The sequence below is a fragment of the Peromyscus eremicus genome, chromosome 10 (genome assembly GCF_949786415.1).
Source record: "Peromyscus eremicus chromosome 10, PerEre_H2_v1, whole genome shotgun sequence".
NCBI classification, from domain to species: Eukaryota; Metazoa; Chordata; class Mammalia; order Rodentia; family Cricetidae; genus Peromyscus; species Peromyscus eremicus.
Genome location: NC_081426.1, coordinates 79,211,667 through 79,225,160, shown reverse-complemented (window position 1 = coordinate 79,225,160; position 13,494 = coordinate 79,211,667). Strand labels below are relative to the sequence as shown.

Sequence of the window (13,494 nt, the reverse complement as noted above, 5' to 3'; positions counted from 1 at the left end):
GTTCAGTCAAGTGCTTGCCTTATTGAGTGAATGATTTTATTTCTATTTCTTTTTCAAGTGAATTAATAGGAATATTTTAACTATAGCCAGCATATTTTCAGGTATCAGAAAGGTCTTTTAATTTTATTTATAAATATTTCTTATAAGAACTATTAAAATAATCATTAATTTGTCTTGGTACATCATGCTACCCTTCTAGGAAATTTATCACAGAAGTTCAGTTTTTTATTTTACCACTGCTGCAGTCTCAAAACATCCAGGATTCATAAATTGTGCTACTGAAAAATAAAAAAAAGAGAAGTTTCTAGATAAGAGGTCGAGCACTCTTTCCAGTTCTACTTGGCCTATTTTGCTCAGTCCTGCTCATTTTGATTTCCTTCCCATAGTCACTGACCAGATAATCCATACACATACATGAAACAGAGATCAAAGCAAGTCCATAGTGAGCAGTAGCCTGCCACCGTGTTTTAAGTGAAAAAGGCTGTTACCAGTAAAAAACAAAAACCAAAATGCAAGATGTTTGTCAAGTTTTGATTAGCAATAAGTGAATCAAGGATATTTGGGACTGGAGGAACTTACCATACAATATGAGATAAGAGCCAACAGGCCCAAGATCAAAGTTTTCTTTTTCATTCTTTAATGTTGCTCCTGAAAGAAGGTCAGTAATTACCTACAGTTAGTCAAGTCAGTCAATAGCACTTTTCTTAATTTAAAATGAAAACGTAGAAAGAATTCTGACACTTGTTATGTAACATGATGAACAAGTGCTGGCACCACGTTTGGAGATGCTCATGGCATTTTGGAGAAGATAATAATGTACACACACATCAGTGTTGTTATGTTTGCGACATTTCATAACATGATAGTACTTGATTCATTATTTGCAAGAAAGCTCAGGTAATTTTGAAAAGATTGTTCTCAAGCAAAAGAGTATTAAAACGATCTTGGTTACATTTAGTGCAAGTACTTTGGAATGAAATAGCTTGTGTGTACTTTGGGATTTTTTTACTTGAAACTAATCGACTTCATAGGTTACTGTATATTTGAGCTTATGTATTGTCAATGTGAATAGGTTATTGTGAAAAATGTCATCTTGGTAAAATTATATTATTATTATTATTATTATTATTATTATTATTATCGGCCTACTGGATGATTATTACTCTCATATGCCTTTATTTCAAGTGAGTCTCAAAAGTCAATTATGGCCAGTCAGCATATGAATTAGGTGTCAAAGTTTGGACTTTAAACTGACAGTAACTTCAGAATGTATCCCAGTATTGTGGAAATGATTCTGAGAATGCAAAACTCAACTACCATCATTATGTTGACAAGGGATCTTGGAAGAATAAGAAGAGAGGTTCACAGATGCAGCAGCTGTTCTTACCCCCTTAAACTGCTAATGTGCTATCTTCAAATTAGCTTAAAAATACATAGGAAATCTAACTCAAGCAGGAACAGCAGCAATGTAAATTCTACATTTTGTCTATTTTTAAAGTTCTTTTACTCAGGATTTACTGTAGAGAAAATATATCAGCAGAAAAGTCAACAAATTGCAAAATTGGGTGTACATTGTGCAATTAGTTAGGTCTTGACATCCCCCCCACCACAAATTATCAAAATTCGGTGTGCTCTACCACCCACAATGCTTTGTCCTTAAAATATGCTTGTGACTCTGAGGCAGCATGACTCCTTCTCTTAAAAGCCATAACAATGATATGATTGAGAAGAGGAGCAAAAATCAGCACCACAAAGTTAAAAGTCCTCACTTACGTATTTATAAGTACTCACCTTGGTAGGAGATTTTCCTTTGAAACAATCAAACTGTTGCTTAAGTTTTCTTTTTTTGCCAAATATTCAGTTTGGGTAGCTACGGTTTGAAAATTCGAGAAGAAAGAGAAATGTTCATAGAACTCATCCTTTCTTAAATACGACTGTCTGGATCCCTAGTGACTGGAGAGTAAGATTGACAGAAGCTAAGCTGTATTGATAATGTTTACTGAAACAAAGAACTGATGGCTGCAGCTGCCACCTTGGCAACTCTGATCTAAATGCTGTCCAGCAGGGCGGAACTCTGCAGTACAGGGGTTCACATGTGGGTGGACATTACCATTATATGGAGATATTTACAAGGTTTCATGCTCAAGCCCCAGCCCAGCAGAGTTTGGGAAAAGAACTTTTATAAATACCCCAAGGTTTACAAGTTAAAATCTCATTTGAGGTATATTATAACATGATGTTGAACCTGAAGTTTCTACTTCTAGATTTATATATTAGAATGAATATATGTGTGTATGTATTCATGTACTATAGGTTGTTTTATTTGTGAAGACATTTATTTTGGAGGAAGGATTTTGAAGAATGGAGAAAAATGAAGCTTTGAAAAATAACAGAAAGGCTTTGGTCATGGGAGTTGAAAAAATCAAGAAAAGACCCTTTATTGCCTATTAACCTTAATTTTATATTTCTTTGCTAGAGGTCTAATTTTATTTAAATGTACTATGCACACTCATTTAAGCCATTGGAAATGGCTAATATGGGGATTACTGTACATATTTCTCCTGTAGCTAATGAACAGCTAGACTTTTAGGCATAATAAAATGCCAGTATAGTTTAGGTTCTGTAAGCTTTTGGTATTTTTGTTATCTAAACAAGACGAATGGCCACAATGCATAGAAAAGAGGGAAGTTATAGAGAAGTTGCATAATCCAATTTTAATTTACATCTATAGATTGTAGTATATTACATGATTTTATGTTTAAAATAAATCCAGGTATTAAAGAGAGGCACCCATGTGTGATACAGTCTGCTCACTTGGGAGAAAGTCCCTTTTTGCTGAACGTTAGGCTTTGTTCTCCAGCAGCTACAGTTTGCTTAGCCCCACCATGTTGTAGACTAGACACAGCACCCCGGGTAGACTTAGCTCAGGTGACCGTATGACAACCTCTTTCAATTTATGGTACCATTATGGGAAAGAACTGAGTTAGAATTGATCATTAGCTACCATATTTTCCTGCCCTTGCCGGGGCTTTGCTAATGGAAAGATGGCATTTAGAAATCCAGCACAGTTTCTGGCATGCATATTGTTTTGCATAGCCTGATTGTACATTTCCATGACCTCCTAAGCTAACACTGGACATGTCCTGAACACTACGTTCTCTAGTAACATGCCCATTTTATTAAAAGGATAAACAACCTTTCTTTGTGCTTTGTATGTATAACGTTTTGAAGCCCAGATACATTTTTAGCCAAATGTTTTAAAGTGACATCATTGTATGGATCACTGATTGTGAAGGACTTAAGGATGGACATTGCCAGAATTGAAATAATTTCTTCATGGGTCACAGGCAACAAAAGATTAGAGTGTCGGAAGCAGGCAGAACACACTTTTATTAAAAACAAATGCCATTACTCAAGAGTAATTTTAACTAAAATTGGCAATGAAGGACTGGACCAGATAAATTCTTATACAATATTTAAAGCAACAGATACCTTTAGTCACAAGAAACTCAAGCTGTTCATATAGTCTTATTATTATTAGTGAATATGATAATTTAAAAGATACATTTTCCCCTAATAAATCTGTATCAATGTGTAGTGTAGTTTGATTCTCTGGGCAAAATTTTACCAGTATAATTTTAACAGAGCAGCTGTGCCTACTGGCAGCTAATAAGACTATGTTCCTCATGGAATGAGTGTGGGGGAGGGTCATTATACCTAAGATTCCTGATATTCCCATTTGTATCCCTCTCTCAGCTGTATGTAATTCTGCCCCAGCTGCATATGGTCTTTTTGGGAAGTGTTAAAGTTCAATGTGGTGTACATCTTTTTTGACATGACATTGTTTTCTACAAAGTTCGTGCTTGAGAATTATGCCATCTAGTTATCCACAAAGTTAAAAAAGATCTATAATGATTTAAGCAAGCTTACAAACTTGTGTTGAGCTCCATTCATGGCTATCCTGGGGAGCATGCAGCAGGTTGCTTGTTGTTTTGACTTGCCCGTTAGAGTGCATGGGGTGGGTGGAGGGTGATTTGAAGGGAAGACTCTGTCCATGCATCTTTCTGGGGGTCATTTCAGTGAGTCGGCTGGAATGAGTTGGAATGACTTTTCTAGTTTGTTGTTGGTTGTTTGTGTCTCCCTAGGAGGAGGCATGAAACAAGCAGTCTGGAAGTTACTGATCAATATTCCTTCTCTGTTTTAAGAGCGCCCTCTCTCCCTTTTGTCTGTGTGCTCTTCATGATAGTGAAGAAGAGGTACGGCCAAAAGGCAATTTCTTTCAGTGTGCTAGGTAATTTCTCAGTTGTGATTATACACTAAACACCAAGAAGTTGTCAGAAAACAATACAGAGGTATTTCAGAGCATCCTTTTCCCTCCCTCTCCCTCTCTGTTTCTGTCATCAAGGTAGTGACATATTTTGAAAAAAAGTTACAGAACACCACGAGCATAAGAAAAAATATTTGAGGGATAAATGATGTGGTACTTTGTATAAACATTTCCAAGGAGGTAGAGGAAGAAAACTGGCTTTGTTTAACAACTTCCCATACGTTTGTGCTCAGTAGGCACAGAAGTGTTTATATTGTAAGTTATTTCTGAAGAATTGGTACTGAGTGATAAACTTTTAGATTTTTATGCTATTAATTAAATATAACACACTAGTTGATTGCTAGACTAGTTTTGGTTAATGGCTCCTCTCTCTGTCTCTGTCTCTCTGTACCAGATTGTTAGATAGGCAAGTTTGCAAGAGTAAATATTACTGCATAGTAGTACCTCAAAGCATGATTTCTCCAAGTCAGTTTATTGACTATGTAACATTCTACTGATATCATAGATCATCAGAGTTAAGTTTGGGGGTAATTATTTATACTGGGTCTTTCAGAGTACAATAATGGTGGTGGCAACTCCGTTATCTTCAGCATATGATTTTACAGGCTTTCATGGAAAATCATCAGCAGAACAGCAGGGAAAGATCATGGAAGGACATATAGGAATAAAGCTCCTACAAGTAACACTTTTTTGTCTCATTCCACTGGCTATTTTTGCATATGGCCACATGTAAGTGCAAGAACATCTCAGAGACATAATCTTGTTGTGTGTCCAGAAAGAAGGAAATCAACTCTCTTCTGACAACCTGGCTTCATATTATTATTTTCTTTGACCATCATTTTTCTCACTTTAGAAATTAACTAAGGGCTTTGAAGCTATTTTAAAATTACTATAGGGTGAAGAGGGCCAAGGAAAAACACCCTGAACCTGACTCACATGCTGCCGTGGTGAAGTGAGAATTACGAAGCAGCTCGGAAGATCAGGAAACTAGGAATGTCCAACAGGAATGTAGGTGACATCAGTCTTCATCTTCGAATAGACTCAGCAAGGTCCTGTGTGCTTTGGTGTTGTAATGAGCTACTGGAATGAGTACACATGATTTGCTCTTCATCCTGAAATTTCGTTCCATCTCAGAGTAAAATTTTATTTTATTTGCACATTGCCTAAGAATTTAATTTGTCCACTTATGATAATGGCTGGCCTATAATTTTCCTTCTGAGCTTCCCATGACACAGAGAACAGGAATCTTAACTACAGAGGATGGCAGGGATGAGTAGTCCATTGGCTTGCAAAGACTGATGGTCTTCCTCAGTAGTATTTGTCCATCTGAGCAGGGTTAGAGAACATAGATAGTTGGAGTTACTTATAATCTGAAAATTAATGTGGGTATACTACAGATTTTAGATTTTGTGCAAAGGATTTGAGTACCAAATTTGGATCAGCTTGAGTGAAGTTTTAGGCCTGTCTTTAATGAGGCTCATACATAGCTAAGTTACTTTGTTTCTATGAGCCCCACTTAAGGAAAAATAATGGACAAATTGTAAAATGGTTGATGCATCTAATATATTCATATCTATCTAGAAATCTATCTGTCCTGTTTTTATTTTTTACTTTTTTGTATTTTTGTTTTCCAATCACCTTCAAACACAGAGCAGGCCCCAATAGTTGGGAGTTACTGTTGTCAAGTGTCACACTCAATTTGTGAATTTAGTATCAGTAAATATTTACTAAGTATATTGCTGTCTGTAAGTGCATATTTCTTAGCACTACTTTATAGACAGAAAATGGAAGCCAGTGATCTACAAATAGTAATGAATCAATCAAGAGCACAGGATTAGGTGAGGTTAAAGGGGGGTGTTTAATGGTGGGATCAGGAGGACAACACAGAAAGATGGGAAACTCATCCAGAGAAGAGGGCTCTCAAGTCCCATATTAGACAGGAAAGTCGCTTAAAGGCTGTTTGCAAATACTGGAGCAGACACACAGTGTGGCTGGTTCCAACTATGCTGAAGGTGATAGAACTCTGAAACTAGGGAATAGGGGGTAAAACATGGGAGCTGACATGGAGGATGTGAGCAGAGCAGATGCAGGAAGACAAGGGGAAGTTGCTGCGAAGGAGAACTTGTTCTGGATGGTGATATGTGATGTAGGTGAGGAAATAGAAGTGAAAAATGATCATTAAAGAAAAATTATCAAATGGCAACAAGACCAGGCTCTAGATGTGGCTTAAGAGAGCAAGCAAAATAGCCCAGATACTCAATGAGTTGGATCTTAATTAAAAGTGTATCCTTTGTGATTATTTTAATTGACACATAGTAATTATATATGCCTTCCTCATGGCCTCTACATTTGTCACTTTTAGTGACTTCCACATCACTGAAAGTGATCTATACAATGCCATTGCTTGTTAGTACTTCTGCTTTTCTTACTTCCAGTATATGGACTTAAAATCCAACATTGTTTTCTTTTCACAAATACTCTCATAGCAATCCCTTAGATATTGTAATTCCCAACAACTGCATTGCCTCTAGGTGTCAACTTGAAATATTAAACCCTGCTTACTCTAGTCTATTTTTTAATTAAATCACTAGAAATTGAAAATCTCAGAAACTGGTAATTTTTTTTGGCTACAGTCAGAGGAAGTCTTGATCAGTGTGTATGAGAGAAAAATGCAGTTCAAAATGATGTTGCCCTGCAGCTTCCAGAAAGGAAGGAACACAACACTCCCCTTATCTTGATTTCAGCCTTGGGAACTCAAGCAGAACCAATGAATGCTATGACAGATACTTCTAATCTATAGAATTATAAGATATAGCAGGTCTTGTAAAGGACTAAGTTTGTGATAATATATTATGACACTGTATGAAAAACAACACAGAAATTAAAGGAGGATTTCATCCTTAACACATCCAAATGCAGAATTGAGAATATTCTGAATCCTTGTATCCTGAGGTTTTAGGTCTTTCCCTGGTCACTAAATGAAATAATTGTTTACATGGTTGCTTAAGGAAACATTTTCAGAGTGATTCTAGATTCTCATTTTCATATCCCAGATTTAACACTTTGTCTAATAGTTTTGAATTTTTTTGGGGGTGGGAGTGAGAGGCTGTGTCTTAGATCTAACCACTTCTCCCTGTGTCTGTTGATGTTATCATGGCCTAAGCCACTGTCTCTTGCCAAGACTCTTGATAGTTTGCACTTTTCCTTTTTGAGACAGGGTCCTCCTGTGTTTTTGGGCTAGCCTCAAACATGTGATATTTCTTCCTTGTTTTCCCCAAAGCATGGGTTATAGGCATGTGGGACCATTCCCGCCTCCTCTCCACGTTTGCTCTCCTCAGAGTTAATCAATGCTAAAAATCAAATCCCTTATATATCCCCTACCCCTGTACTAATATCAGCATCCTTAGGATTCTACTCCATACAAATTTCTAGCTGTTTCAGACCTTTATGTATGATTCCCTTGCTTTGAATTATATTTCTACAAAAAACAACATCCTTGCTAACATTCTTTAGTTCCTCCTCCAAATTCATTGGAATGGAGATGTTGTCTCTGCTTGTCTTGTACACACACCCAGTTTCCACGACTGGATCTCTTCCTGCACCTTATGTTTTTCAGGAATGATTCATTCCTTAAGTTTCATTTATATGTATCTGGGGCATTCAAAGTCACTACTTTCATGAAGATTGAGCTCTGACTTCATTAAGACAGTTTTAGCTGTCATTAGCTGTTTCTTAGCTACTATAACAGCCCATGCAGACATCATGGTAAAATCTCAAACAGCTGTCTGTGGAATGAGAGAATATGGAGCTCATATAATTTTTTGATTTCTTACATGTTTGGATTAATGGCAATGTGAGGTCACTTTCGTAAGTTCTGTTCTTTAGTCAAAAATAAGGGAGTCTTCATGTTGCAATGAATCCATTTGCTTTGTAGTCATAAAATTCTTTTCCTTAAATTTTTAAATAATAGAAGCAATAGAAAGTGGAAAACTTCTCAGCCATTATTTTACTTCTTGTGTCTGAAGTATCTATTATCACTATAATCATCTATTATCACTTAATTATGTTGGTACATACTTTTGGGGTGGGGGGAGAAAGTACTTATTTGGCTTATGCTTCCACATCATCACTGGAAATTAGAATAAGAACTCAAGCAGGGCAGGAACCTGGAGGCAGAAGCTGATGCAAAGGCCATGGATAGGTCTTGATTACTGGTTTGCTCTTCATGGATTGCTCAGTCTTCTTTCTTATAGAACCCAGGACCAACAGCCCAGGGATGGCACCACTCTAGGCCCTCCCACATCAATCACTAATTAAGAAAATGCCCTACAGCTGGATCTTATGGGAGCATATTTTCAACTGAAGTTCCTTCCTCTCAGAGAACAATAGATTGCGTCAACTTGACATGAAACTAGCCAGCACAGGGATAATGTAGCTTAAAAACCAATTTAATCTACCTTTCTATATTTTCTCAATTATTACATGAAAGCAAAATTTCTTAAATTTTATTTAGTTTCTCAAGGATGTGAAATTATTCTATCAAGTGTAAATTTACACAAGGCTTAAAAACCTCCTATGGTTATTATTTTTCTTTGTGAATCAATTAGGAAATATTGATTACTTTAGGCATTTTTAATATTAACTTTAATTATTTTCTTTATTGATAAAGGGAGAGGAAGAAGTCACCTACATAAGATGATGAGAATTGGAAATGTTTATGTAATCAGTCTTTTGAATGTCAAAATAGATTACATGTAAATAATGCCTGGTCTATCTGAATAGGTTGCTTACACAGCACACTACCTACAGATGGTGCTAGGTTTTATAAAGATGGTGTTATAAACCTAGGATCCTGACCATCCTTACAACCTAGAACCTAGTCTAAAGGTTGATTACAAATGATATAGTAGTAATCAGTAGAGTATCCTTGGTAATATATGGGAATGCATAAACAAAAATATGATGTGATCATAAATAGAATCCTGAAAATAACCAAATGCCATTGGTATATGGTTAAAGAAATTGTAGTTTATAAATGTTGCACAATTATTTCCTAAAAATTGAAATGTTCCTTTTTAAAAAAAATCCAAGAAGCTAGCAATATTCACAAGACTCAGAGGTTTAGAAAGTTACAAGATGGACAAGACCTTCCCATGGTTATAAAAAGTAAACAATTTTTGGGAAGAGACTGACCAGTTGATCTGAATGTAAGTTGTGGAACAAGTATGTAACATAAAATTCCAATATATGCTTCCTATCTCATTTTGATTTTCTTAGAAGATTTTTATTCAAAATTGAAATATGAAAGTTTGGTTATATGTACAGTCATCTCCTGGTAACCTTGGGGAATGGTTCTCGGGCCTTTGTGCATGCTGTAATTTGTGCATGTTCAAGGTCTCCATTTAAAATGATGTACAGTTTGCATTTAACTTATGTAGTCTCTCTGCATACATTAACTTATCTCCAGATTGTCTATAATTCACATGACAATATGAATGCTGATGGGTATAGTTGGTATGGGTTATTGAAAGAATAATTGTAGAAAAGAACATTCTCAGTGCACATATGATTGATATATATATATATTAGTATTCTCCATGCAAGTTTGGTTGAATCCATGGATGCAGAATCCATCTGGGGTCAAATATACTGATGACATAATACCCATGAATTTCAGGAACATGTTGTGTAGAGGAATACTTTTAATATATACTAACATATTCTGTGATCTGTAATTATTTGACAATGACACTGGAGCATATTTTATCTATTCATCTATCTCATGATTCTATGTTACAAGCTCTGGTATTGTATGTCCCCCAATGACCACATTTCCTCATGGTAAGGTTACGTTTCTGGAAGGATTACTTTTATTCAGTAACACAGTAGATGGCACAGTAATCACTGATAACAACAATAGATGCTTCGTAATGCTGCTCAGCTTTTTATTTCCATTTTGTATAATGCTTGGGAAGGGGTTGTTTCTTAAGCTAAGGATTATTTATCCAAAGTTTCACAGTGCTTTGGAATATCTCATCCTGACTGAAAAAGGAATAATAATTCTTTCACGAAGTTCAGAAAATTACTAATGATAATTAGGAGTCAGTAGGAGTAGTTATGGAGATGTTGGCACTAGGTGTTACGTTTGCTTGTGTTGTGGTAGGAGGTGTTGTGGTAGGAGGTGTTGTGGTAGGAGGTGTAGTGGAGGAAGGTGTAGTGGAGGAAGGTGTAGTGGAGGAAGGTGTAGTGGAGGAAGGTGTAGTGGAGGAAGGTGTAGTGGAGGAAGGTGTAGTGGAGGAAGGTGTAGTGGAGGAAGGTGTAGTGGAGGAAGGTGTAGTGGAGGAAGGTGTAGTGGAGGAAGGTGTAGTGGAGGAAGGTGTAGTGGAGGAAGGTGTAGTGGAGGAAGGTGGAGTGGAGGAAGGTGGAGTGGAGGAAGGTGGAGTGGAGGAAGGTGGAGTGGAGGAAGGTGGAGTGGAGGAAGGTGGAGTGGAGGAAGGTGGAGTGGAGGAAGGTGGAGTGGAGGAAGGTGGAGTGGGAGGAGGATTGGCTGGAGGATTAGGTTGTGGAGGTTTTGCTATGGGAGGTGGATTTGGACCAAAGGGAGGAAGAGGGAATTGTTGAAATACAGGACCATATCGAGGAGGGGGAAATACACCAAATCCTGGACCAAATAAAAAAGGGAATAGTCTAGAAAATCCTGGACCAAAGGAAGCAGGGGGTCGTCTATCAAATCCTGGTCTAAAAGGAGGATGGGGTGGTCTATCATATCCTGGACCAAAGGGACGGGGAGGAGGAGGAGGCCATCCTCTAGGATCATGTCGTCCTCTGGGGCCTCTGTGACACTGACCAGACTGTGGGAGAAAGGAAGAAAACAATTTTAAATTAGATATTTCAGACAATTATCAGCACATACACTTTCTGGGCTAGGTAGAAATTTAAGATGGTTCCTAAAAGTCCCACTCTCCAAAGACATTTGTAGGCCTGATTTTTATCAGATACGCTCTTCTAAAACAAGTTCTATAATGCTGGAGGCAGAAGAAGCTAGAGATTTCATGCTGTAGCAGATGGTCTGTTGACTTACAATAAAGGTCCTATGTACAGGGAAGAAACACATGACAACTACAGGCTATACTAGATCAGAGTGGCCTCTGGCTCATGGCCAGCAAGAAAGCAGAGATTCGTCTCATGGACATTTTCTAGTGTCCTGGTCTGTATCCATATTTACATGGCCTTAATACAGATATTTAAGACTTAGAGGTTAGGATCTAAGAGAGAATACATGGTATTTCATTTTCTGAGCATGGGTTACTGTGTTTTCTACATTTTTTAGTTCCATCCATTTTTTCTGAAATTTTCATATTTTATTTTCCTTTAAAGTTGGAAAATAAACTTTAAGGGAGACTGTTGGGAAAATAATAGAACAAAGAATTAGGAATAATACTGAAGCAAAAGGGTCCGGTGTGGGAAAGGGGGAACAGAGACCTAGGTAAGGGGAAAATCCACCCAAATGGAATATGAAAATCCCACAGGAAAACGTGCTACTTTATAATTAAAATATTAATAAACAAAGTCGAGGCCATTCAATACTGCAGTAAAGGGACAGAATTCCATGAGCTGTGAAAAGGATAACCTTGAGATGAAGAGTGGAGCATACCTTCAGAGTTCCTCCTCTGCCTTGTGTGGTACTTGAGAAGAGAACACAAATAAGCCAAGTACAGACTACACTATGGTAAACAGGTTTTTTAAAGTCCTAATTTGTGGTTATTTATTATACAACAATAGAGAACCGTTACATGTTTCTTAGCAAAAACAGAAAGTCAGTCAAAAAAAATGCTTCCCTCTCTGTTCTGAACATATGGGTTCTTGATGAAAGGTTAGATGGTATTGAAGGGAAAGAAAATACTGTAGCGCCTGCACTACTGCCTGTTCACCATGTCCTAACGAGGGACTGAGGATTAAAACAGAGACAAGACAGTGGGTCATTCGTCTCAGTAGAATGCCCTTTATTGAAGGAGGGAAGAGGCCTTAAATACAGGCTTACAGCACAGTAGAATAACCTGGGAGGGCAAAAGTTCGCTACAGATGTTTTACATTCTAGCATTACACCAATATGCAGGATACGCAAACCAGGAACCTCTGGTAAGCTGTTTAGGAGGAATGAAACTGGCAGGGAATTAGCATAGGGAGGACATCTGACCATATATGTTTCCACATCCTGGAGTCTGTCAGATTAGTTATGAGATATTTTTAGTCATGCCTAAGGCCGTTTTCATAAAGTCATTTGCTGTGAATGATTTAATATTGCCAGAATGTGTAGGCAATGATGATTGCCTTGGCACAGCACTTTTGAATAGTAAGCAATATTTATTTGCTATGTTAATACCTAGTTTAGTGACTTTTCTAAGAACATGAACATGTTGAAAATCAGCTTTAAGTTCAGGTCAGAAGAGCTCCCTGTGCAGTTGCTGGAGTATGAGTACATATGTGATTTATCTGTGTATAAATCTGCATAAGGCCTGAGAATTGAATATGGCAATCTTCAGCCTTCTGTGACTATTAAATTAAACCAGAATTTCAAAGTGAAATTTAAAGTACTAGAGTGGTGTTTCATCATTAATTTGCAGCTCATATATATTAGGAAAGGCAGATAAATATTATTAAGTTTGAAGTAAAATTTAACAAGAGAATATGAAGAGGCATGGTAGAGATTAATGATACTTACTAGGAAACATCCTCCAAGAACCCAAAGGCCCAAGACCAAATATAGTGCTTTCATCTTTTGGTGGTTCCTGAAAGTAAGCATAATGGCTGATTAACATTTCTTTAAAAATAAAATGGCATTATTTGTGACTTGTCTTAACACATGGCATGTATGTAGTGCAGTGTATTTGAAAATAATTTTCCTGCCCTTCTGTTGGACTCAGGATTATTGGGGTAGTATGAGTGGTCAGCTCATAACATTTGACTGTATAATGATAGAACTAGTTTTCACATTTGACTTGTGAGCTTATGGCTGGAGAGAACATCAGATATTTCTCCATGAAGATTCTGAGCAACAGCAGTTTTCCAAGTAAAGCTTTTGGCTTAAAAGTAGTTATTCTGAAACGGACATTTTTCACGTACACATTTCGTTCTATAATAACAGGCTTATGTAGACTTGTATTTGA

The 13,494-nt window shown here is 37.0% G+C and overlaps 1 protein-coding gene across 1 annotated transcript; it reads right to left on the bottom strand.

Moving 5' to 3' along the window:
* Positions 1-10,329: 10,329 nt before the first annotated feature.
* Positions 10,330-13,103, bottom strand: LOC131920436 (uncharacterized). Its single transcript, XM_059274767.1, has 2 exons — positions 13,050-13,103; positions 10,330-11,178 (listed from the first exon to the last, which is right to left on the bottom strand). Exons 1-2 carry the CDS (start codon positions 13,101-13,103, stop codon positions 10,423-10,425), a joined length of 810 nt encoding a protein of 269 aa, XP_059130750.1. The 3' UTR covers positions 10,330-10,422.
* Positions 13,104-13,494: the final 391 nt, after the last annotated feature.